The 25,000-nt window shown below is 41.3% G+C and overlaps 1 protein-coding gene across 26 annotated transcripts in view; it reads right to left on the bottom strand.

The window, feature by feature from the left end:
- FOXP1 (forkhead box P1) overlaps positions 1 to 25,000 on the bottom strand; it is a 526,973-nt gene that overhangs the window by 58,295 nt on the left and 443,678 nt on the right. For all 26 annotated transcript variants that reach the window (XR_013392008.1, XM_028719402.2, XM_077925035.1 and 23 more), the window contains one exon: positions 6,400 to 6,504. Coding sequence is in view for 25 of the 26 variants with exons in the window: in XM_028719402.2 (XP_028575235.2) it covers positions 6,400 to 6,504 (105 nt within the window). In the remaining variant the exon portion in view is untranslated. The remainder of the gene's footprint in view (positions 1 to 6,399; positions 6,505 to 25,000) is intronic.

Genomic DNA, 25,000 nt, shown 5'->3' with positions numbered 1-25,000 from the left:
TATCAAGTGCTTCCCTTTGGACTGAAATAGTCCGTTTTGACAGCTGACTCTCCGTCTTTGAAAGAAGGCAGCATACATAAAATAAATACAATAAATACCAGGTTGCAAAAAGGGAAAAAATAAAATCATTGTAACTGTCTACAATATCCTGAGCTGCCTGTGGAAGAACACAAGATCCTCTTGGATTCGTATTTGTTTAGTATGGGATTTCCTGGACGGCTAATATCCACACAAACAATTAGACATGGGAAGGGGAAAGGCAACACTTCTTTAAAATTTGAACTGTAAGTTGTATTTTTGTAAAGGGCTGAGCAGGAAACTGAGGCTCAAATTTAAAGCAAGCAATTTAATTTTCTAGTTAAAGATGAACATGTGTATATTTCTTTTCTGCTTTGCTAAAGCTTTTCAGACCATGGGACCTTTACGGTAATGTTTTCATTTTATTTCAAAAGTACAGGAACTTTGAAAATGACAAATAATCACATATGCACACAGTTGTAATTATACTTGCCTTAAGCGTCAAAGCTTTATATGAGACCTGTTGCTAATACCAGTACCACGGAATGATCTCATCTTTCATTCTGGCTAAATTCCAACATACAATTTCATTAACCCAGGTACTGCAGGTGATAAAACTCATTTTTCCCTAAAGAGACAGCTAAAAAGTACCAGTTATACATTTATGAAGTACCAGCAATCAAAATTATGGATTTTCTAAAAGGTTTTTAACTACTTTTATTGAAAGGAAAATCGCTGTCTCAGACTTTTGTGACACTACTGCTAATAATAAATTTTACCATTTAGACATAGCAATAATGTGGGAGATGGTGTCAATAAAAAGTATGAAACAAAGATGATCCCTGTCTCTTAAGTAATGCTTTCTGATTAGATACCGGAAATTAAAAGTGGGAAACATAAACTAAGCACCTAAAACTCCCATATGTGGTTATGAAAGACAAGGGGTTTTGTTCCAGCACAGTACACAGCACACAACAAATATCCTCTGTCCACTTGGAAAGCTGACCAAACGAAGTAAAAGAGGATTACCAAGTAACTCTTATCTCCAGATTAAAACGATACAAAGTAATGATAGTTGTGATAATATCTTTGGGCCACTTCGCTAAAACTTTTACTTCTAATATTATATACATCACTAGAGGGCAGTGTGGTATTTAGGCCACTCTGACCTTTTTAAGTGATGCAACTATTGGAAAGGTCTTGAACTTCCGTACAATGTCAGTGAGGTTAATAAGCATGCTGTAAAAACCTGTGGCATTCAAATCTGAACTCCACTCTGCACGTTTGACAATCTGAGGAATAAAATGAAGTGTGTGTGTGTGTGTGTGTGTGTGTGTGTGTGTGTGTGTGTGTGTTTTTAGATCTGTTAATAGGCAAGGTATATTTCACACAGAAAAGATTTCATACATTTTGGTCATCCTGTTAAGTCACTTACAGGAGATTAACAGCATGGAAAACCTTTAGCCAGCCACCTATTTTATGTATGTTTGAAGAAGTGAACTGCCAGGGCCATGTGTTTGAATTTTAAGACCATACATATCCTTGGTATATATACAGGCTTCGATATATGTAGGCTTTCCTCCCCCTACACACTCCTCTTCTAACATTGCACCAATTTTACCAGAAGTCTCTGTTTTGTTAACTCTGGAGGTAACTTCAGCTCTAAAACTTTCTGACACGCAAATAATAGCAATTAATGCATTTGAAACAATTTATGATTTCCGGCCTTCCTTCAACGTGTATTAGCATATACCTGATCTCTTTAATGTGCACTTTTTCTTCCCAAAAACCACAAGCATAGTTGCTGGAATTTCATGTGGAAGTGCTTAAGGGGTTGAAAGTTAACACCTTTGTGAGCTGAGCAGCCTCACAGTGGCTGCTAAACAAAAGCCTCTTTTAGAAGCTTTCCTGAAATGTTTTCTTAACATGTTCCAAGTAGTTTTAGGCAAGCAACTAAAGTAAACAAGATGTTGCCATGATAAAAACACTTGTGAAAACATTGCAGAGTGTGCCGAGAGAGTTTCTTTCACACAAGCCCTCCTCAGTTTTATTAAAACTAAAATTCACATGATGCAGATTACCAGCAAGCCTCCATTTACAAATGACAAAAACCTCCGTTTTAAATATATATTCTAATGTGTTACTACTGCTCCTACAAGCACTCCAAAACCACAAGCACACATACATGCACATGAATACTATGCAGGCTACTGTGTCAAAAGTTATTTACTCTTGCAAAATAATAATTTGGTTTAGAGGAAGAGAGAGAGAGAGATGTAAAAAATATTGGATAAAACCCCACTGGGGTTTTGAAGTACCATTTTGGGTAGTCCCTACTGAAAATATGTTGAAACAGTGTTTGTCAATATTATGAAAAGAGTTCCCCCTTAAAGTTAAATGGGCATATAGTCACTACAGGGTAGAAACAAAGGTTTCCCAAAGTTAGTTGCCCATCTTTGCTCTGTTCAGGTCACTAACAACATCTTCCTTCCCCAGGAGGGAAACTTCCAAAAACAAAAACATTTTGTCCCCCTTTCCCCATAATAAATGTGCATACTGTTCACATGCTTCTTCTCTGCATTCTCCTGGGAAGAGCTCTCAGCAAGCACACACTGCTAGATCACATTCTCCTATGGGTGTTCTCTAGGCTCCATAATGGAGTACCTGGAGCAAAATTGTACCACGAAAGCCTGCCCATCTGTGCTTTGCAGGAGAGGCATACAACTGGAAAACAAAGTCGGCAACCCAACAACAACCAGAAAGGAGTTAAATTATGCTTCATTTTCAACTGCCCCCCCCCTTTTAATTCAGACATGTGGTTTGTAAATGGTATGTGAATTTAAACATAACAGTGTCATAATAGCCTTGGTGCAAGCTATGATTTGGAAACCAATGTCAAACCATGGTTTAATAGCCTCCCTTTGGCAGTCCTTAAAAACCAGTTCTGGAAAGCTGCTGTAGGGTTCAGATATAACAGCAAATCATGGTTCAGCATTGTGCTGGAACTGTGAACACTCCAACGTTCCCAAAACAGGCAAGCTATATGTTTTCGAGAAAATATGGGTGTAGAGTTTGGAAATAATGAAAACCTAACTAAACTACTACAGTTTTTTATATAAAGGTACTCAAGAACATCCTGCATAGTATGCCCATATGGCAGTGACCCGCATAGGGTTCTAAGGAGCAATTTAGCTTAAATTAAGCCAGCATAAATCACCCCTGTTTCATACTTTGCTTGGGGGTAGATCTATACCTAAGCCTAGCAAAGGGAAAACAAGACTCTAAAACAGAGTTTGACTTATTCATTTTGCTGGCTTAAGTTCTGCTGAGTTGCCAAGTCATGTGACCAAGCTGAACTGAGTTATGAACCAAAGGAAGTTCCCCTGCTCAGACACATCCCTCACGGCCTCCAGAACATCCACTCTTTTGTGGTTTATGCCAGCATAAGATCCATCTGTCTCAGCTCAACCATCTGAGACCCACCTAAACCCAGATGAGGGTGCTATGCTGGGAATCTGCTGGGTTTAGCCAGAAATCTGCTGAATCCGCAGTCACTGCAATGGATCTTGGGTTTGGAATCCTTCCCTCATCCACCCGGGGGGTGGGGGGTGGCTGTCCCTAAAAGAATTAATCCATTTTACTGGGATATCCTAAACTAATGGTAGATTCAGCCATGCACTTTCTAGAGCAGCTTTCCCTAATCTGGTTTTTTCTAGAGGTTTTGGACTACAACTCCCACTATCCCTGATTATTAGCGACTGTGGCTGATGAGAGTGATAGCCCCAAACACCGAAAGGAGTATCAGGTTGATGAAGGTTGTTCTAGAGCAGGGCGGTACTGCAAGAGTACTTTGACATGGAACCTGTAGGCTGCTCACTGCCTTGCTGTATAGGAGGGCAGCAAGCCCAAAATTAGACACCCCCTCCCCAGCCCTTGTGCTGCCTTTCTAAAGCCAGCTAAGTGAGGCACTGGGGTTTGATAAGTAGGCTGGAGGACTCTAGGATGCTGTCAGAGCCCTCACACCTCCTTCTCCAAACCCAGCACCTCGCTTATTACCTGGTGGGAGGGGGATGTCAAATGTTGCTGAAGGCCAGCAAAAAAGGCCTTGAGGGACACATGAGGCTGCACGTTGGACCGCCCTCTTTTAGAGCTCTGCTCTAAAGCATGGGTAGGCAAACTAAGGCCCAGGGGCCGGATCTGGCCCAATCGCCTTCTAAATCCGGCCTGCGGAAGTTCCGGGAATCAGTGTGTTTTTACATGAGTAGAATGTGTCCTTTTATTTAAAATGCATCTGTGGGTTATTTGTGGGGCATAGGAATTTGTTCACCCCCCCCCCAAATATATAGTACAGGCCCCCCCCACAAGGTCTGAGGGACAGTGGACTGGCCCCCTGCTGAAAAAGTTTGCTGACGCCTGTTCTAAAGCATCTAGATTGGACGGATCCCCCCAAACTGCATGTGTTTACCCTACTACCCCTAGGTTTGAATTATGCAGTGACTATTGGGAGTGCTTACTGCATATCAAATTACTACATGGGTGCCAAAAAGGTGCATGCCTCATCAGCCCTCATGTACTTTAATTTCAAAGAACTACCTGTGTGCCCAAGAATGGCATTTATCTATAAAAGAAGAAAAGAAGCCCAGTGGCCCTGCTACTGCCTCCCATATTATACAGCATTAGATATTTGAGGCAGAGCATACAAAATCTGCCTGCATTTTTGTTTTCTTGCTGCAGAGAATGAGACCATTCTGTCACAGCAGTAAAAAGTGGGCTTGTTTTTGTTTTTCTGTATTCGAGGCAATGCAGGGTGTGTTGGTTTCATTAGATTTAGCAGAATCACCTGCTGGTAGCAGTTAGCTCTAACTGATGGTACAATTGCATGACAACCAGTGGCTGACTGCCTCAAGGGGTGGAGGGAAGAGAAAACACAGAAAGCCCTTGTGTAAAACTGCAACTTATTTTGAAAAGAAACAGGGAAATGAATGTGTACAATAGCTTATGTATCTGCTGATACTGATAAGCATCCTCCTGTTAGCTGTGAGTGAAAGACAACTAGGATTGTTATTTGAACAGAATTTATCTTTAAAATCAAAGGCCTTGTAGTGTTCCTTACCTTAGGAACAAACACTACAAAATGATTACAGGTGGGGTGTGTGTGTGTGTGTGTGTAAAAAACCACCCTTGGTTTTTTCTGTTTTTTCTTTTTTCTTTTCCAGCCTTTATTATATTCATTTCTCAGAATGTATAAAACAAAAACAAGACTCCCAACTTATTTTCTTATCTAGGAGAATTGAGGGCATTATAAAATATTTGCCCCTTTTGAAAAATGCTTTGTGCCCATGAAATTATCGCATAAGCAATGTTAACAGAGTTAAGTTATGAAAGGCTATGAGGGTCACAGACAATATGGCATAGAACTGACTACAGGCCTCCCCCCACTTAGGCAGGGGGTTAGGTACCAGGCCCCCAAGCGCATAAGCGACAACCACGTTAAGTGGGGAGCATCCTCTAAACACTCTGTAAATGCCCTCTCTGCTGCTCTCTCTCCAATCCAGACCAAAAATACTGTATCCAAAAATATCCACAACTAGAATCGAAGCTCTGGGGCCAGCTGGAGGCTGGAGGATGCGTGGAAAAGCGGACAGTTGTATAAACAGGCAACACAAGACAGATCGACTGGCAAACATGTGAAATGTGGAAGTTAGAAAGAGCACCTTTGTCAGTGGTAGTTTCCAAAACGACAGTGGTAAATACAAAAACAGACTACAATTTACAAAAATGGAATGCCTGCAGGTACCGTACCAACTTGTCAGTAAGGTAACTTTTATACCGCATTTAACACTGTTTTGTTTTTGTTTTTTGGTAGTGAGGAGAAGCCTGTGTCAAACTACAGGGGCTCAATTAATATAATTAGAATTTAATTTAAGTAGTGTTGACTTTGCTTATTAGATACTTATGTGACACAATTAACGATGCATGTAGTTTTGCCAGTCTGTATTCAATAAAAGCAGTTACAAAATCAATTAAATAAGGAGGATAGACTCTATTGCTTCTGTGTTGGATCTAAGGTTTGGTGACAGAATGACTGTCATAAAAACCCAAACACTACTGGATGCGATCTGCACATGCAGGAGAGCTGAACCCAGTAATCTGTTGATTTCAGACTGTGCCGGATGAGGGAGGTCCTTTGGCAGTCACCCTGAAATGTCCTTCTGCCCAGGCTTTACTGAGGACAACACAACTTGCACATCATATGTATTTACAACAGACACCTTTGACAGAAAGCCACCGACAGCAGGAGCTATTTTCAGCTCATCCGAAGGTAGATTCATGCTTAATGAAATACATGAAATGCCAAAAAAATAAATAAAATATTCTTACTTTAGAAATGACTGGAAATCTTCGCATACTGCTTCACAGCCTGGCCATTTGCATACTCCGTGCCCATAAAGCGGATGGCTATGAGAGTGTTCTTCGTGGGATAAACTGATGGAGAAGGGAAAAAAGCAGGAAAGCATTATAAGGTGGTGCTTTGAATGACTTTAACTTGCTGCAGTGTTGAAAGCAAAATATGTAAGTAAAAACACATTAAAAAATGAAATATTCAGGAACGCACAATTCCGTTTTGTTTCAAGGAAGCCCTCCTTTGAGCTTTACAAGAGAAGAGTCGCAAATGTGTCGGGATGGTAGCAAGCAGGTTATGTGTGTCTGATTGATTAATTAATTAGAAGTTTTGTTAAGAACTGAAATAAACATAGGAAGTGAATGCTGGGAACATCTGACAGTGTAGCTTTAGGTCTTAGATACAAAAAGTGTTTGAAAATTGCATATTTACAGCAGATGGAAGACTAAATACCCTTGCAGTTTATATCTAGCATCTTAAGTAACTTTGAGGGTTATAGGTGCTCCAAAATACTGTGTAAGACAAAAAGAAAGAAAAGCACGCCTATCTGTGTTATGGCATCTTTAACCCTATCACAACAGACCTGCATGCTCCCCTCCTCTTCTTGCAGGTCTGTTCATATTTCTTAGCATACAGTGAATGTTTCCCAACTATAAAATTCATTTTAACAAGAAACGTAGCAAAAAGGGAATTCTGTCATTTCACTGGGACCGAAGGGTGCCATTAACAGCAGCACTGCTACCTAGGCCACCAAGACAGAGCTTGTAAAAAGGTGGCTGGGGTGGGAAGCACCTTTTCAAACATCGAAGAGTTAAAACTCTAGCAGGATTCCAATCAATACATAATGATTTGGCCACACTGCTCCAAGTCATGAGATGCTTTGATCCAGGCCATGTGGTGCTCAGGGAAATGTATCTGTTGCATTAACTGATGAACCATGTTCTGAAATATCTTTACTCAACTTCTGCATGGAAACCTCTTCAGCAAAGGAAATTATTTTCTCCTGACAATTTCCATAACCTTAAATGACTTTTTAAAAGAAGAAATGTCAGTTATCTTGAAGGGTGCACTTTTTTGTCCACATTCATTTCTTCTCCCAAATTTTGTGTGTGTGTGTGTGTGTGTTCAGCTGACTGTCTTGCAAGCTGCAAGCTCAAAAGCAAAAAGATGTAAAAATAATAATAGACATACATGTGTCTCTATCAGGCATTAACTACAAATAGGGGTTGGAACCCCCAATTTCCCCCCCCCCCCGGTCATATTCAACACATATGAAAATGTTATAAATCAGTGTAAAATCTTACTTCATAATTGTTTTTGGCGAACAAGAGAATGAGCAATTTGATATTTTTACTGGCTGAATTGTAAGGGTTTTCATTATTACTTAGACTTATATCAAACATTTCCTCCAATATAAAGAACCCCAAAGCAGCATACAAAAACCAACATGTATGATACACACAAACAAAACAAAACCACTCTAAAATCGCCAATAAAATTCCATAAGCTACAGAGCAACCAGCAGAGTAGCTGATCAGCAAAACAGAAAATTAAAAGCTCTTCAACCAAATGCTTGTTGATTTTTTTTTTTAAATGTATTTACTTATTTCTTAAAACTACTCACTGTGGGGGGCCAACCACATTTCTCCACTATGGTAAATGCCCTGTTTCTTGTCACTGCCTCCTAAGGATCTTGTGAAGGTGGGGCCATGAGCACAGCCTCTCCAGCTGACCTAAAAGCATGTGAGGGACCGTATAGGGCAGGGATGGGGAACCTGTGGTCCTTCCAGGTGTTGTTGTTCCTGTCATCCTTGACCATTGGCCATGCTGGCTGGGGCTGATGGGAGTAGAGATGAACCACATCTGGAGTCACTTCTAATATTATATTTGGCTGGGGATACCCAGCCAGATGGGCAGGATATATTATTATTATTATTATTATTATTATTATTATTATTATTGAAATAATAACAAATTATTAACCCACCCACCAGCCCCCTCCCAGGGCCCTTGGCATGCGGGAAGCCAACATGCCCTAAAATGTCCAATTCCCTCTTTACCAGAGGAAGCGCTCCGTGGGGAAGGGGGGACAGTGGCTTTCTTTCGAGTAAATGCAGCTAGGCTGGAGCTGGAAAGGTGGGGAAAGTGCCTGTGGAGTCGTTGTGGCTGTGGCCGAGCATTCGCTGAGGGCGCCTGGTGGCCATGGGAGATGCCGGCGGGCAGAAGCACCCTGAGGCCTTGGTAATGCTTGATCAGAATCCTTTACACCAGTGTTCCCCAACCTTGGGCCTCCAGCTGTTTTTGGACTACAATTCCCATCATCCTTGACCACTGGTCTTGCTAGCGAGGGATGATGGGAGTTGTAGTCCAAAAACAGCTGGAGGCCCAAGGTTGGGGAACACTGCTTTACACGATCCACGCGTTGGACATGTCTGGTCTAGGGCATCAGAAAACTTCTCAATGGAACTGAAAATTTCTCTATGCCTGTTACCCTAATTTTTCCATCACTGGAAATAGGTAAAAAGATGCTACACCTATTACTTTTCAAGTGCATAGGTTAATCTCCAAGTTGGAAATCAATTTAATTTGTAGTTTGCATAGCAGTACAAGAATCATTTGCCGCAATGTACATTAATTTCCACCAGCAATTAAATTCCAGCAACTGGAAGCCCATCACTGAAATAGTGGAGAAGAAAAATTGGTTGGGAAAATGTTGCTGCAACATGTGATTCTTGGGCTGCAACAGATTCTGGTGTGATCTACCTAAATATAAGACACAGACTGTTGTAGGTTTGAGCTATCACATAGTTTTACAGTGTACCCTCACGCACATTTTAATCCTCCCATTGCATACACAAAACCCACAGCAGGTCAGAATGTCAAAATGTGCTGTTGTGTCAATTATGTGTACTTGAGCTTAGTTACAGGGAGGTTTGAGATTATCCTGCGTGCTTTGTTAGCTTTGAGGTATTGGAGACGCCTTCTAGCAGAGCCAGTGTCTTGCTTTGGAAAGAACACCAGACTTGGTCCAGGGAGAGGGGTACTCAAATCGTCACTCAGCCAGGAAGCTAACTGGGCAGTGTTGGGCCATTCACAATCATTCAGCTTAAACTACTTCACAGTGTTATGAGGATAAATGTGGAGGGAGCGAAGGTAACATATGCCACCCTGAGCCCCTTGGAAGGATAGCCATCGATCAATCGATGCAAATCATATTCATGACCACTATATTGGTTAGTACAGATGGCAACAACCTCTGTACTTTCAATAGATAAGAATAACAGCAAACTGTTTTGTGTGGTTTCTGAATTTGGATGTCACAATAAACTTTGAATGTAATGTAAATTACAGTCAAATGTAAATTAAATTAAACTGTAATGTAAATTACAGTTTCTTCTTGCGAAGCAAGCCCATAGGGAAATTCGTCTGGCGAAGAACCTCGAAAAACGGAAAACTCTTTCTTCTTGCGAGTTTTCCGTCTTGCGAGGCATTCGTCTTGCGAGGTACCACTGTAAACTGTGGTTAAACTTATGCACGCTGAAACAAGACAGCGTCATAAAGCATGGTTTCAAGATGGGTGGTTTCAAACAAACCATATTTAAGATTGCCCACAGCTTGTGAAGTTTGGATGGCACAGCAAACTGTGGTGAAATAAAAATGGAAAAGAAAACTTCTGTATTCCCCCTGGTAGGAGTTGTAGGGAGCACAGGGAAGGCTAGACGTGTTCTCATCACGATAAACCATTGTTCATCGTGACATCCAAACTCTGTCAAAGTCTCAGTAATAAAATATGAGTCAGATAAAGTTACACATAAAGACATGTTATCTATGTGTAGTCTTGCTATGTGATATAAGTATATTTCAATAAACTGTTTTTCAGCTGCGAGTAGTAGGGCTACAGTTTTTAAAAAGAGAAGAGCACCAATTTATTTCCTTAGTAGACAATTCAGCTTCATACTGGAGGTAGAAGAAGGTCCATTTTAGGACAAGCTCTGCTAGGGGGATTTACAGCTGATGTTATATCACACCCAGCTGTTTTTAAACTGAATATAAGACTGTGTTTTGTTGACTTGTTATCAACTGACATGAACAGAAGAGTGGGAAACCAGGCACTCATATTAGCAGCCCATTAGGATCAATGAAAAAAAATTGTAGCTATGTCTGTGTTTTTTGCTTCAGTACCTGGCAGACTTTGCAAACATTTTAAATCGCAAGCACAAAAGCCACACAAATGCAACAAGGAAAGGACAAAATGTCCATGTGTTCTATAGTTGCCAACTTGTAAATGCCAGTGCAAACCACATATCTAGTTCCTAATCTGTTTTTTTAAATATATCTAATAAAGACTAATAGCGCTCGCCAATTTTATGCATACATCCCCTGAGCCCTATATGTGAGTGTATATAGAATTCTGCACAGCTGTGTTCATGTTATGAATCATGAACACTGCTTTCTAATATGTAATCTGGTGGCTTTTGCAGAATCCTAAAAATCTTCATTTTCATTTTATATTTGAAAAATGACATAATTTGCATGCCCAAGATATAGCTGTAGTAACAAAACCCCCACTATCTATATAAATATGCACCAAAAAATTGGGAAAATCAGTAAGACCCGTTCCCCTGTACTATCCAAAAAGGTTTGTAATTCAGAACTGAAAACAATCATGCCAGGACTATGCTTCATGTTTCTTGAACTATTGCCATTAAGTGCTGACAGTGTTATTTCCCCCCCCCCATACTCACAATTAAATTCCATGTGAAAAATAAAAATGAAACCATTTTTTGTGCTATTCATATTACTTGGGGAAAATAAGGGAGAGAGAGAGGCAGAACTGAAGTAGTACCAACAGCAGTTCTCAGAAGTCCTTGGGTAAAATCAAGAGAGCTGCCAATAACAGGATGTGTAGTTAAATGGGAACCTAAAGCCAAGATCACTGACCCCACACTGCAATCTCCCCTGAAATCCAGACGCAGCCAAGACTGCTGCCCCCTACACTGCGCAGCAATGCAGAAATGGTGATGTTTTATCCACTGGCCAGCCAATGGCTGCTCTATGCATGCTCTAATCCACTCTGAATCACATTATATGAAAAACGCACAGGGGAAAAATTCTTTTCACTTTATTTGAAGAAACATCCTAGTAAATTATCAATATACTGGAGCAGTGCCATATTTTGGTTCCTCGGTGCTTTATGCACACTACATGTCTCCTAATGAACATCAAGTGAGAAGGGAAGATGCATGTTTCAAGACAAGGCGAGCTGTGATTAATATTTGCCAGGAAGCCGTGAGTGGCTGTAGTTCTTTGGCATGTGACTTATGTGCTTGAAAATATGACTGTTTTCTTTATACCTTTATGGCATATATGGGAATAAATGTAACATGCATGTCGCTGCAAAGAGCGTGAAACATTTTCCCCGCCCCCAAAGAAGTTAATTGTTTCACATTGGCGACCTGCACCCACTCAGACAAGGCCTTCCTTTAAACAGGCACAGCAGAAACAAGATGCCCACACAAACAGGGATTTTAAAAAGGCTCTAGAAAAAGTAAAATATTGCAACTGTAGAAGAAGTCTAAATGAACAGAGAACTGTATGTGAAATTACAGTACGGATTCATGATTCACACTGGGCGAAAGAACAGGCGTGCTGTTTGAGCCAGATCATCATATTCACTCTTAATAACTTGAAAACACCTACCCATCTCTGGGATGTAGTAGAAAAGGGCAGACAAATAGCTTCCTGTATTCTATACTCTGAGGAGTAACTTTGGTTCCAGGCCCAAACAAGACTTGGAGGGGATCTCATCTGCTCCAATTACTATCGGTTAGGTGGGTCACTATTCAGAGCTGAAATCTGAGAATAATTTGGCAGGTGGTTTACGCCTGTTGTTGGTGAAATAAATCTATTTTAAAATCAATATACTGGTTGAGACACAGGGGCAACTTTCACATACAATGGAATACACTCCCCACCACCACATGAAAAACAGGCTCTGGCTAGGAAACCCGACATGGATGGAGCAGCCCTGAACCGCTAAAGAAAATTAGTTTCATAACTGACAAAACTACTGAGAACGGCTCTCTCTATGTGCCACGTCCAGACAGTAAAAGCATATGCATAGGCTCAGGTGCGCTCCTGGCTCTAGAAATTGCCACAAGACATAGAAAAGCGGTAGACTTCTAGCAGACTGTTCAAAGATTTAGAGATTAGCATTATCCTCTTGAATGGATGGACAGTAGGGCTACCAGGGGGTCAGGGGAAACAGTGAAGTACTTCTTGGTCAAAGGCAAGTCCATGTTCTCTGCCAACTGAAACTTCTGAACAATTCCCCAAGGACAGCCCTACATAGAATGTATTATAGCAGCCTAACCTTGAGGTCACTAAAGACATGACTATTCAAGTACTCACAATGGCAAACCACACTTTTCAGCACGCACGATAGCACAGCCTATACATTTTCTAGACCAAAACTGTTTTTTAAGTGCACTACTGACTGAAAGAAATGGCATTGTTAGGTACCATCCTTACTGCATGTCAATGACTTGTAGAGTATGTGCTCATTTAATAAAGTATAAAGAGATTCATTTTTCCCTTCAATAGCTAGCACAGAATTAAAAAACAACAACAACCCTGAACTGTTCTTAATAGACTTATATCAATAAAAATACTGTTCTAAAAACATAAAGGCCTAATTATACTCTTAGACAGACCTTTAAAATTTCCGCAACAACCTTCAGTGTCTATTCTATGATCCTCAAGAGCGTTGCAGAGAGTACAGCCTTGAATGGGTTTAGAAATGTAGTCTGAATTTTGTGACATGCTTTTTCTTGATACCAGTGAATCTGTCTTCACACAGCAACCCAAGGCAAAAATCAAATAAACAATTAATTTAGTATACCACCCTTAATCCAAAGATCTTAAGGAGCAGTTTTACCACTGCCTCCTTCAAGCAGGCAGGGAACACTCCCTATCGCAGAGAGGCATTAATCACCACCCCGGCCCAGCCAGCTATCCCCTCCTACCTGCTAGTTTTTATCAGCCACAAGGGCAGGAGCACAAGTGGTCATCCTGACCGATCCAAGTTATCTTTGTCCACATCGTCAAGCCTTACTAACTGAAACCTATCCAACACAACAGGACCAGACAGTGCTCTGGAAACCCCCTGAGATTTAACTGCTGTAACAGCCGAGTCAAGATCCTGGTGGATGCTAGTGACTTTATCATCAAAATGCTTTGCAAACAAGTCACAGCGAGCTGCTGCCAGGTCTGCCATCTCCTTCAGGCCAGACTGTAAAAGGCCCCACAGTACCTGGAAAAGCTCTGCTGGATGGCACAATGAGGATGCAACGGAGACAGTAAAGCATGCCTTCTTTGCTGCCTTCACTGCCACTAGGTAGGCTTGATAGTGAGCCTGTTTGTTTGAACTAAGCTCTGGAGTATACCAGCGAGCCAAATGGGCTCCACAAAGCAGCAGAGGGAGTGCTCAGGGCTATCATGTCAACAGCCCGAGCCATCCAGATGTTCCAAAGATCAGCCAGGGCTTCAACAGGAGCACTAGTCATATGAGCTGGAAAATCCCCCAGAGTCATCTGGAAACTTGTTGGATCCATTTAGCCTCTGAGGGTGGACTATCCTGATAGGTCCCTAGCTTTCGTAGAGGCGGAAAAGTGCTGAAAGCCTAAATCTCAACAGGACGTGATCTGACAAGTACCATACTGAAGTCTAGTATCTCTAAAAATACAACACTGAATGTTGACCACATGCTGAGAACATATACTTACAATGCAGTCCTGTACATGTCTACTCTGAGTTTACCAACTGCAAGCAAAGTCAATCTCAAGGGCAGGATGCAGTGGCGTAGCGTGGGTTGTCAGCACCCGGGGCAAGGCAAGTAATTTGCGCCCCCTAACCCGTGGATTTTAGTAGGGGCAGAGAGCTGCGAGTGCGAGCGGGCCCCCCCCCCAGATGTTGCGCCCGGTGCGGCTGGCCTCCCCTGCACCCCCCCACGCTACGCCACTGGCAGGATGACTCCTCACCCTAGAGAGGAGGTGAAAGGCTTTAAAGGAAGCTGCCTGTCAAGTCCATTGGAAAGAGTGATCCCTGCCATCATCAACAGAGTAGTGAATATTCTATGCTAGGAATAGTTTGACCACTACAGTCCATGCATTGGTAACCTTGAGGCTGAATTACTGCAATGCACTGTATGTGGCGCTGCCCTTTGGCCTGATTCAGAAGCTCCAACGGGTGTAGAATGTGGCAGCCAGACTGCTGATGGGGACACCCGGCTGACAACATGTGGCACTATTGTTAAAATATCTGCACTGGCTGCTCATCTACTACCAAGCCAGGTTCAAGGTCCCTGAATTAATTTACAAGTCCTGAACAACTTAGGTCTTAGCATACAAGACTACAATGAATTGGTCTCTGCAAATAAGCTGGACAGCTACTGGGCATTTCATATAGGTTTATTATTTAAAAAGAACCTCTTCACACTGCAGATGTCTTTAATTTGTGTTTACCACATGTGTCGCATACCAATGGGTTGCAAATGGTCATGTCTTAGTAAATGCTTGCATATACAGTGATACCTCGGGTTAAGTACTTAATTCGTTCCGGAGGTCCGTTCTTAACCTGAAACTGTTCTTAACCTGAAGCACCACTTTAGCTAATGGGGCCTCCTGCTGCTGCCACGCCGCCGGAGCATGATTTCTGTTCTCATCCTGAAGCAAAGTTCTTAACCCGAGGTACTATTTCTGGGTTAGCGGAGTCTGCAACCTGAAGTGTATGTAACCTGAAGCGTATGTAACCCGAGGTACCACTGTATATATCACTCCTTCTATTGTTATGGTATAGCATAGAGGAAACACGCTGTCATGTAAAAGTGCACAGCATTCCCAAGATATTTGTTACAAGATGTTTTGAACAGGCTAATAAGAATATTCATCTAATTTTCAAGAATGTGTTCAGCTAATGTCCTGTTAGTTTGCTTACAGAGACTCAGTTACTGGGCTATTTGAAACAGTTTAAAGACAGCAAGCTTGAGCAATCTGCCAAGGAAAAGATGGAGCAATGTCCTGTGTGCCTATCATTCGCTCTTTGTTGAAATGCATAGTTTTCTTGCCCATTATCCTCATCATCTCATTTTCTTTCCTCTTTCTGGTTCTAAAATCATGTTTAATTAGAGGATTTCACATCCCATCAGGATATCATATTCATGCAGAGACCCTGCCACTGGAATGATGGTAATTTAAATCTAGTGATTGTCAGCTTTGTTCTCCTTAAGAGGCTGAGCCCGTTGCTATTATTGGCACACACTATTGAGGTGGACAGCAGCCACAAAGAAACTTTGCACTTTCCTAGGATGACCATTGCATTGTAAGTACTGCATGTCATCCACTAAATTCAATGATAATCTCAACTGCCATTTGCCTTGTTAAAGTTAGGATCTCGTGGAGAGTTACAGACGTCACAACACAGCAGTCCTTGGTGTCCCATGTCTGGAAAACCTGGAGCTTGTTAACATGAAAGAAAAGATGTATAGCACAGAAACAGATTTATTTTAATTTATATTAATTACCTACCCTTCAACCCAAGGTGCCAGGGCAAGTTAGAACAATTAAAACACAATTTTAAAAACAGTTCAAAACAACATGCAATCACGGAAATAAAGTGGGTCCAGATAGATAGATACAGTAATGGAACGGGTTACTTCTGGGTTTCGCCACTCGTGCATGCGCAGGCACTCAAAATGATGCCAAGTGCATGCGCAGAAGCAGCAAATCGCGACCCGTGCATGCGCAGACACGGGTTGCGTTCTGCTCATGTTGCGAACGGGGCTCCGGAATGGATCCTGTTCGCAACCAGAGGTACCACTGTAGATAGATAGTATCAAAGGCCAGGGTAAAAATGTATGTACAATGAAGATATTAGAATCATAGAATTGTAGAGTTGGAAAGGGATTCTGATGATCATCTAGTCCAACCCCCTACAATGCAGGAATCTCAGCTAAAGCATCAATGACAGATGCCCACCCAACCTCTGCTTTAAAACCTTCCAGGAAGGAGAGTCCACCCCCTTCAGAGGGAGTCTGTTCCACAGCTGAACCATCAGAAAGCTCTTCTTGGTGCTTAGTCGGAATCTCCTTTCTTGTAACTTGAATCTATTGGTTCGGGTCCTATCCTCCGTAGCAGGAGAAAACAAGCTTGCTCCATCCTCCATGTGACAGTGCTTTAGATATTCCTCTCAGTCTCCTCTTTTCCAGGTTAAAATACCCGTGATCATCTTGTTTGCCAACACTGGGATAAGTCAGTATTCAAGACTTGGGTAACAAATTACAATACAGTGGTACCTCGGTTTATGAACTTAGTCCCGAAGTCCGTTCTTAAACCGAAACCTTTCTTAAACCAGGAGCGCTTTCCCTAATGAGGCCTCCCGCTGCCAGTGCCCTTCCACCGTTCGGATTCTGTCCTTAGACCAAGGTAAAGTTCGCAAACTGGGACACAATTTTCGGTTTTGCAGAGTTCGTAAACCGAATTGTTCTTAAACAGGACTGCTCTTAAACCGAGGTACCACTGTATACAGGAACTGATTGGCAAAACAAATGCTTTCTTATCTGAATATAAACAGAACACAAAGCCCAGGAATCATTTAAGAAAAAAATGTAATAAGGATGTAAATCTGAGAACAAGAATACTCCTGGGTTATGCAGCAACATTCCATCAACCCTAATAAAATAAAGGTTAAGGAAAACTTTAAAATAATTCACCAATGGCAACTTATACCATATAAAAATACGTCTATTTAAAAACAGTCCAAAGTGCTAGCAGGTGTCTGCCAGACAGACCTGTCCTCACTGTCCTTTAGGGCCACGGCCACCCCCAACATAATTTCCAAGACAACCTTCTCCAAAGCAGTCCTTTCCTTTCCTCCAGATCCATGTCTGGCCAATCTGCACTGTGAACTACATGTTCTGTACTACTACTACTACTACTACTACTACTACCGATTTATTATTTATACCCCAGCCATTCTGGGCAGCTCCCAACATATTATTATTATTATTATTATTATTATTATTATTAGCGATAAAAGATCAAACGTTAAAAACTTCCCTAAACAAGGCTGCCTTCAGATGCCTTCTAAAAGTCAGATAGTTGTTTATTTCCTTGGCATCTGATGGGAGGGTGATCCACAGGGCGGGTGCCACTACCAAGAAGGCCCTCTGCCTGGTCCCCTGTAATCTCATTTCTTGCAGTGATAGAACCGCCAGAAGGCCCTCAGAGATGGATCTCAGTGTCCGGGCTGAACGATGGGGGGTGGTGTGGGGTGGAGACGCTCCTTCCGGTATACTGGGCCGAGGCTGTTTAGGGCTTTAAGAACAGCATAGTATGAGAAATGTACACAGTATTTGGTTTTTCTAAGGGCAGGTTCATCGCTTTATGTGTGCAACATTCAGGGGATGGTTTGCATCTGTGCATGAGTGGAACATCACAACTCATGGCATCATATTGTCTCACATCAACTCAAAACATTATGCTTTTCAATGGAAGAAATTACAACGTTCAGCCTCTGATCTTAAAGAACACAGGAATCAAGTGAAGAAGAATCAAGTATGCAATCATGTGCATAAGTAGTCCTGTTTAGGCATTAACCTGAAAGTAGAGTGGTACCTCGAGTTAAGTACTTAATTCGTTCCAGAGGTCCGTACTTAACCTGAAACTGTTCTTAACCTGAAGCACCACTTTAGCTAATGGGGCCTCCTGCTGCCACCGTGCCACCGGAGCATTATTTCTGTTCTCATCCTGAAGCAAAGTTCTTAACCTGAGGTAATATTTCTGGGTTAGCGGAGTCTGTAACCTGAAGCGTATGTAACCTGAAGTGTATGTAACTCGAGGTTCCACTGTATGTGGACTGAAAGTGCACTCTATTCTCAACCCAAGTTAGCTCTTGGAAGTTGCTGCTTGCCATGGGAGGGAAGATCTGACTGGCATCCACGAAAGCTTCACTCCCAACACTAAACAGCTGCTTTAGTGAGGCAGATCAGCCCCCCCCCCCCCAATGACAGTTATATACAGCTTCAACAGGTCTCCAAACTATGGATTTAACATGCAGTTTTGACCTGAAAGCACCATAGCAAAACTGGGCAGTCAGTGGATGCTGCCAAAGAAACAGTAACATATATGAAAAAAGGCATTCCTTCTAAGCCTAAACAACTCCAATTTCTTCGTAAGTTTTTCATTGTGCCTGTAAAAGAGGAGTCAACTAATTTAAATTCCAACACCAATTTGAGGTGTGGATTCCTTTACCCATTTAATTGTACTGCATTTCCCCCTCCTCTGATCACTTCAGTTTTTATTTCAATTTGGTACCCAGGCACCCGGAATGCAGAGCACATTAGAAATACTTTGACAGGGAGAATTTAAGACCCAGCATTTTCTAGTCATTTCATTGCTAACTAATGAGAACAATTTCTCCTTCCTTCTCTTTTTAATGTCTCCTCATGTACTTACATACTATCATCATGGCCTCCCATAGCCTCTATTTTCCTAGGCTCTAGATATTTAATTCCCTTTAATCTTAGCTCACAGCCTATTCCCTTCAAACCCTTTATCATTCTGGTTGCTCACTTCGGTATTTGCACCAGTATTCTTTTTTGTTGTAGGAATAAAAATCTTTCCTTCAGGTTTGTTCTTAGCATCCTAACTGGTGTCACTGGTGCTCTATATTTTATAATTGGAATAACAACTTTAAAAATGTATAAGAAGGTGATTAACACCAATATCACATTAGCCTTTAATAAAAAGAAGGCACTGTAATTTCTCATCTTGCCTCCTCATACAATTGCTTCTTCCAAGCTGATGTTTCATTTTATACATGTATTTTGATTTTCAACTTCCTATCAGAACCACACTCTACTTATCCTTGTTAAATCTCATTTTATTCCTCTCTGCATAGTTCTCTAATTTATTCAGACAAAGTTGGATTGATTCGGTATCTTAGGATCACTTTATTCTAATTAAACTAACATTTTGCCTATTTTTCTCACTGATCTTTAACACAGAAATGCCTTATGCTCTTGAATATATGATTCATTTTGAGGACCCAAAAAAAAAAGCAAGAAAAAAAAAGCAAAACTCTGGCCCTTGTTCAACAGGATTCTTTAGAAGGGGGGGGGGGCGGGGAACATATGTCTAACTTTAAGCAAATGAGTAATCCCATTAAATTTTGTAGCATGCATATGTCTGAACTTAAACACCTGCTTGTACATCAGACTGAACTGGAGAACAGCACAAAATGGTCATATACTGTATACAATATTTTCTACTGCACCTTAAATGAAAGGAGGGCCCGATTCTGCCAGCACTCCAGAGAGTAACAGAGCGGCAGCATTAAAAGAGATGAAAAAGCCCCAATGTCTATGCAATGAGTCGTCAAATGGGAATCATCCCCCCAAAATCCAACCACGGTACAAAATCTATTCTTTTAAAGGCAGGGCTTAAAAAAAACCACAATCCCATCTAGGTCCTATTAGAGAAGAACTAAAGTGGTGCAGCAGGGATAATTGGTGGACCACACTCAGAATTAAAAAGAAATTAACTGTATTGTTCTGTATACAGAAGTCCTACCATTTCCCTACAGCCGCAATCACATCAGCTCAGGAATCAGCCACTCCCCCCCCCCCCCCACTTTGTTCCTCTCCTGCTGGTCTTTGCTCCTCACTCTTCATAAGTGCAACACGAGAGGAATGAAAAATGCATAGCAAGACGACACCATCAAGCAGGTGTATGACATGCTTTCCTTCATTTGCACGTTATAAAAAGCGATCCGATTCCATAGGACACAAGAGTCTCTATTTCTTCAGAAAACCAGCTGAATCATACAGGTAGTGTAAATATCATATGCTATTGCAGGTGCTGTGCTTTCTATTTGTTTGTGTTTATCTGAACAGCATAACAAATAATCACGCAAACACAGAACAACATTTGGCATGATAATGGCAATGTGGGACGCGGGAGCAACCACCCAGTTTTGCTGTTTTGTAAATTTTTAAAACCTTTTCTTGATATTTTTTTTAACACATCCTTCATGTTCTTCATTAAGAAATCCCTTTGACTATGCGTTTTTTTCCTACTCTGCTGTTGGATCCGTACTGCACCCCGGAAAGGGTTTTATCACTGGATGCCAAGATGTTTTCTAGAGGCTTTTGTGGAGATCACAATCAGACTCAGGAAAAAGTTGAAACGAGGAGGAAAGGCAAAAGACACAATTTCTTGTTTCTCCTTCTTAATGAAAAACAAAGGCCAAATTTGTTCCAGACAGTTTTTCACCTCAAATCTATTTTGAGTTAAATTCCACTGATTTCAACGGAAGCTACTTGTACAGAAGCACTCCCCCCCCCTTTTTTTTTTCCAAATTACAGGCAATTTTGGTTAAGGAACAGCAGCTTCCAGGAGGCAACGATGAAGACCTAGAAACAGGACCAGTCACCTTTGACTTGCTAAACTGTATTTGCCTTTATACATGCACCCATGCATGTTTAAGAGCATGAAAGACATAAACACACAACCTTCAGAGATATAACAAAATACTTCAACTTTTGGGGCACTCATACACTTCAAGATGAGTTGTGTTAAAGCAGGGGTGAGGGACCTATGGTGCTCCCAAAATTGTTGGATTACCATTCCTGTAATTCCTGACCAATGCCCATGCTGGCTGGGGCTGATGGGAGCTGCTTAATCCAACAACACCTGGAAGGTGACAAGTTTCCCAGCCCTGACTTACAGCGTATAAGTCAAGGTAGGTCTGCTGTGATGGGGTAGCTGCTTTAATTACTCCTAGGTCTGCTTTGCTCATGCCTAAAAGCAGGGTATAGTGGGTTCAGGTATAGAGGGTCCTACATTGAAGGTGTGAATGGGTAAGGCAGGCATGGCGAAACTTGGCCCTCCAGATGTTTTGGGACTACAATTCCCATCATCCCTGACCATTGGTCCTGTTAGCTAGGGATGCTGGGAGTTGTAGTCCCAAAACAGCTGGAGGGCCAAATCTGGCCATGTCTGGGGTAAGGGGAACTGATCCCTGATCCCACCACCCCCGTACCTGCAGTCCATCACTTTAGGCACCCTAGTTCAGACTGGAAGAAAGCTAAGCAGGTAGGGGCTGAAGCTATGGAGCATAGAGAGCTAAGGCGGGAGAAGGGGCAGGGCTCATCTCCCCTTCTCTTCTGAACACCTTTCGATCTTAAAATTAGAAAATCTTACTTTATAACATGAGTGGGGTAAACCTCATGAATAACCAAAGTACTGACTGTGTCACGATTAAGTTTGGCTCTAAACAACCAAAGATACCCTTTGAGACTAAAAGCCAGGTAACCACAAACTGGTATGTTATCAAATAACAACCTGCTTAGTTAACCCTGCAGTACTAGGAAAAAATACACACAAACACACACGGAAGGAAAACAAACAAACAAACAAACAAACAAACAAACAAACAAACAAACAGAAAAATAAACCCGGCAAGATTTGGGAATTTTCTTGGGTATTTAAGAATTACACACACACACAACTTGGATTCTCTAACAAATGGAAGTGCATATAGCATAGGTTGCTGAGAGTTACAATTTTCCTTTTCACACTACATTGACCACAGCACCCACAGGCACAGCTACAATGTCTTTTCTGTGAATGGGACAGATTGCCATATGGACGCAGACACTGAACAAGCTGTACCACTCCTGGCGACAAGAGCCTAGGGGACTGTCCTATATTAGCACCACCTGCGCTATGCTCTGGATTTGAAATGGCATTTAAAGAGCCATCAGAACCGTTAGCTTTAAATGCGCATGCGGATAGACACACATTGAAATTCAGATTTAAAAGAAATGTTCCAGCAAGCGTCTCTATTCCTTTAGGCACCTTCCTAAAGGAGCAGCTCTTTCTTTTGTTTACGCCAGTCAGAAAAAGACAACATCCAACAGGTATAAGCAATTTTGTGGTCCGAGAATGTAATCTATTACTTACAGTTTTAATTTCTTATTCCATATGCTTTTGTGTAAGCTCATTTCATTTGGTATAAAATAGGACTGTAAGGAGAGTACCTAGTAAATACTATTAGCACTTCTCAAATAACCGCCAGAAACAGAATCGAACTCTAGAAAATAAAGGAAGTCAAGGAAAAGACACTGGGTGATATCCAACTTGCAGCACAATCCTAACTATGTCTACTCAGAAGGGAGTCCCATTGAATTCAATGGGGGTTATTTTATTAACCAGTTCTAGCATTAAAGTCTGGTGCAATGGATCATGCTTATACTGCTTAAAAGTGGTCCAGTTGTTCTGAAGTCATTATTTTAAAGTCTACAATTCTGACACATTAAAAATCAAAAGGGTTTTCACCATTGATTTCTACAGGAACAGGATTGCACCCTGAAACAGAATACATAATATACGTGCTACAATGTTAACTAGAAATCACCTTTAGAAGTGTGACTCATAGCTATTAAGCTTATTTAAATTATTTCCCTGTTTCCTCAGAGGTTTGTCTGGGTTTTGTTTAGTTTTTCTGGCTGCCCTGCTCTTTTATGAAAAGTTAACATGTCTCGACACAACCAGTGAAAATGGTTAAACTGCATGCAAATAAAAATGAAAGGCATATTTCTTCTCATGCTTTTAAAATTGTCTTATTTCCGTTTCACAGTTCAGCCGAAGTCAAGCACTTGGAACATCACATTGATTTACTTGAGGGGGTTAAGCACATGTTGAAATCTCTCCAGTTTGGGGGGGTGGGGTGTCATAAAATTGTGTAACACTGAGCGGATTGTGCCCATGTAATCTCGTTCTGCGATGGATGGGGTTACAAAACATTTGTCTCCGCAGATAACATTGCTTGTTTGCAAATTTGGCTGGAGAGCTAAATCAGATTTATGTATACACAATAGCTGTAAGCCACCAGCAACCAGTATGCAAAAACACCAGCAAGTTATATTAGAGACACATGTAAGTATCTTAGTGGCAAGAAAAGGGTGGCAATATACAAAGCACTCAGATATCTGTTGGCCAGATGGAAGTATAAAACAATACATATGCTAAAATTTGGAAAAGTTCTGTTCAGCGTCTGCCAAGATTCACCCAGTCTATTTAAAGTGCCTTTGGATATACTGCTTTGGATATAGTGCTTAGAAAATGGAATAAATGATCATTATTACATCTGACCAGAAACCAGTGAACCATTCCAGTTCAGAAGTTCTCTAGTGTCAGGTCAGATTCCTGAGAACTATAAAGTGACAAACCTAACACTCTCATCCGAAGAACAGCCACGTGACGTAAGAAGCAATTACAGACTGGTTAGCTTAACATCACTTGAGGATGCAAGGTGGGAGGAAGGGGAAAGGAGGGGTGGGAATGAAGATGCACAATTTTGCAGAATTCAACATGGGAATGCACTAGAACGCCTAATGTGATTAAAGGTTTTCAACATGGACTGATGAGAAAGAGGTCAGTTGAAACTAATTTGTTGGAGATCTTGAGAGATATGATTGTCATGCTAAAAGGTAGGCTGGTGGAGAAGTGAGCTGGTGGGAGACATTATGAAATAATAATTTAGCTGATTGAGAATATAAATGTTTTGAAAAAGGTTTATAAACTTTTTTTTAAAAAAAGCAATGAAACACCTATGGGAAACAGAAAGAGGTAGGTGCATAATTCAAAAAAGATGACCCAACTCTAGAAAATGAAAGTGACTGGAAAAGTAACAGTCATTTGTTCTTGTGCTAGTGAGGATCATAGAAACATAGGCTGGGTTTCTAGATTCTCACATCACCTTGGTCAGCCTCCTCTGCACATTCTCCAGCTTATCAATATCCTCCTTAAATTGTGGCACCCGGAACTGGACATACAATTCCAGGTGCGGTCTGACCAAGGCAGAATAGAGCGGTACTACTGTATTACTATCACAGAATAGAGTGGGCATTTGTTTTATTATGGCAACATTGAGAAGGCATTTTAATGAAGTGCCCAATGCTTAATCATGAGTTAGTATTCTGAGAATGAGGCACAGTGCCACACAGGCTCTTGAGCTCTCTCTCTCTCCTCCCTCTCCAGTGTGGACATGAAGAAGAGATTGGAAACTTCTCCTTCTGCATTATGCCCAAATCCTAAACTGTGATTAATCTATGATCCATGAAAACAAGCCAGCTTTCTTATATTGGCTTTGGTGGCTTGTTTCCACTGTGGCTTGCTTTTACTGCCCATAGTTAAAGATTAACTGCAGTTTGTACTGTTAAGCCATGGTTTAGCACAGCTCTCCTGCTCCCTGCTGGAAAATGTTTGCACCCGTCAAACTATCAAACAAGAGGCAGGGTTGTACCAACTAAGTTTTACACACAGTAGATGCACTGAAATTAGTGAACCTAAATTAGTATTGTGTATTAACTTCAGCTGGGCCTCCTCTGAGTAGGACCAGCATTGGATGCAACCCATAGTCTCAACCCAACTTCATGAAGTGAAACAATTGTTGCAAAGATTTGTACCAAGTGGTGGGATTTATTTATTTATTGCATAAATAATGAGGCAAACCTCA

This window comes from Podarcis muralis, chromosome 2, assembly GCF_964188315.1.
Source record: "Podarcis muralis chromosome 2, rPodMur119.hap1.1, whole genome shotgun sequence".
In the NCBI taxonomy this organism is placed as follows: Eukaryota; Metazoa; Chordata; class Lepidosauria; order Squamata; family Lacertidae; genus Podarcis; species Podarcis muralis.
Note: the sequence above shows the minus strand (reverse complement) of the source record. Positions and strands in the feature narration are given on the sequence as shown.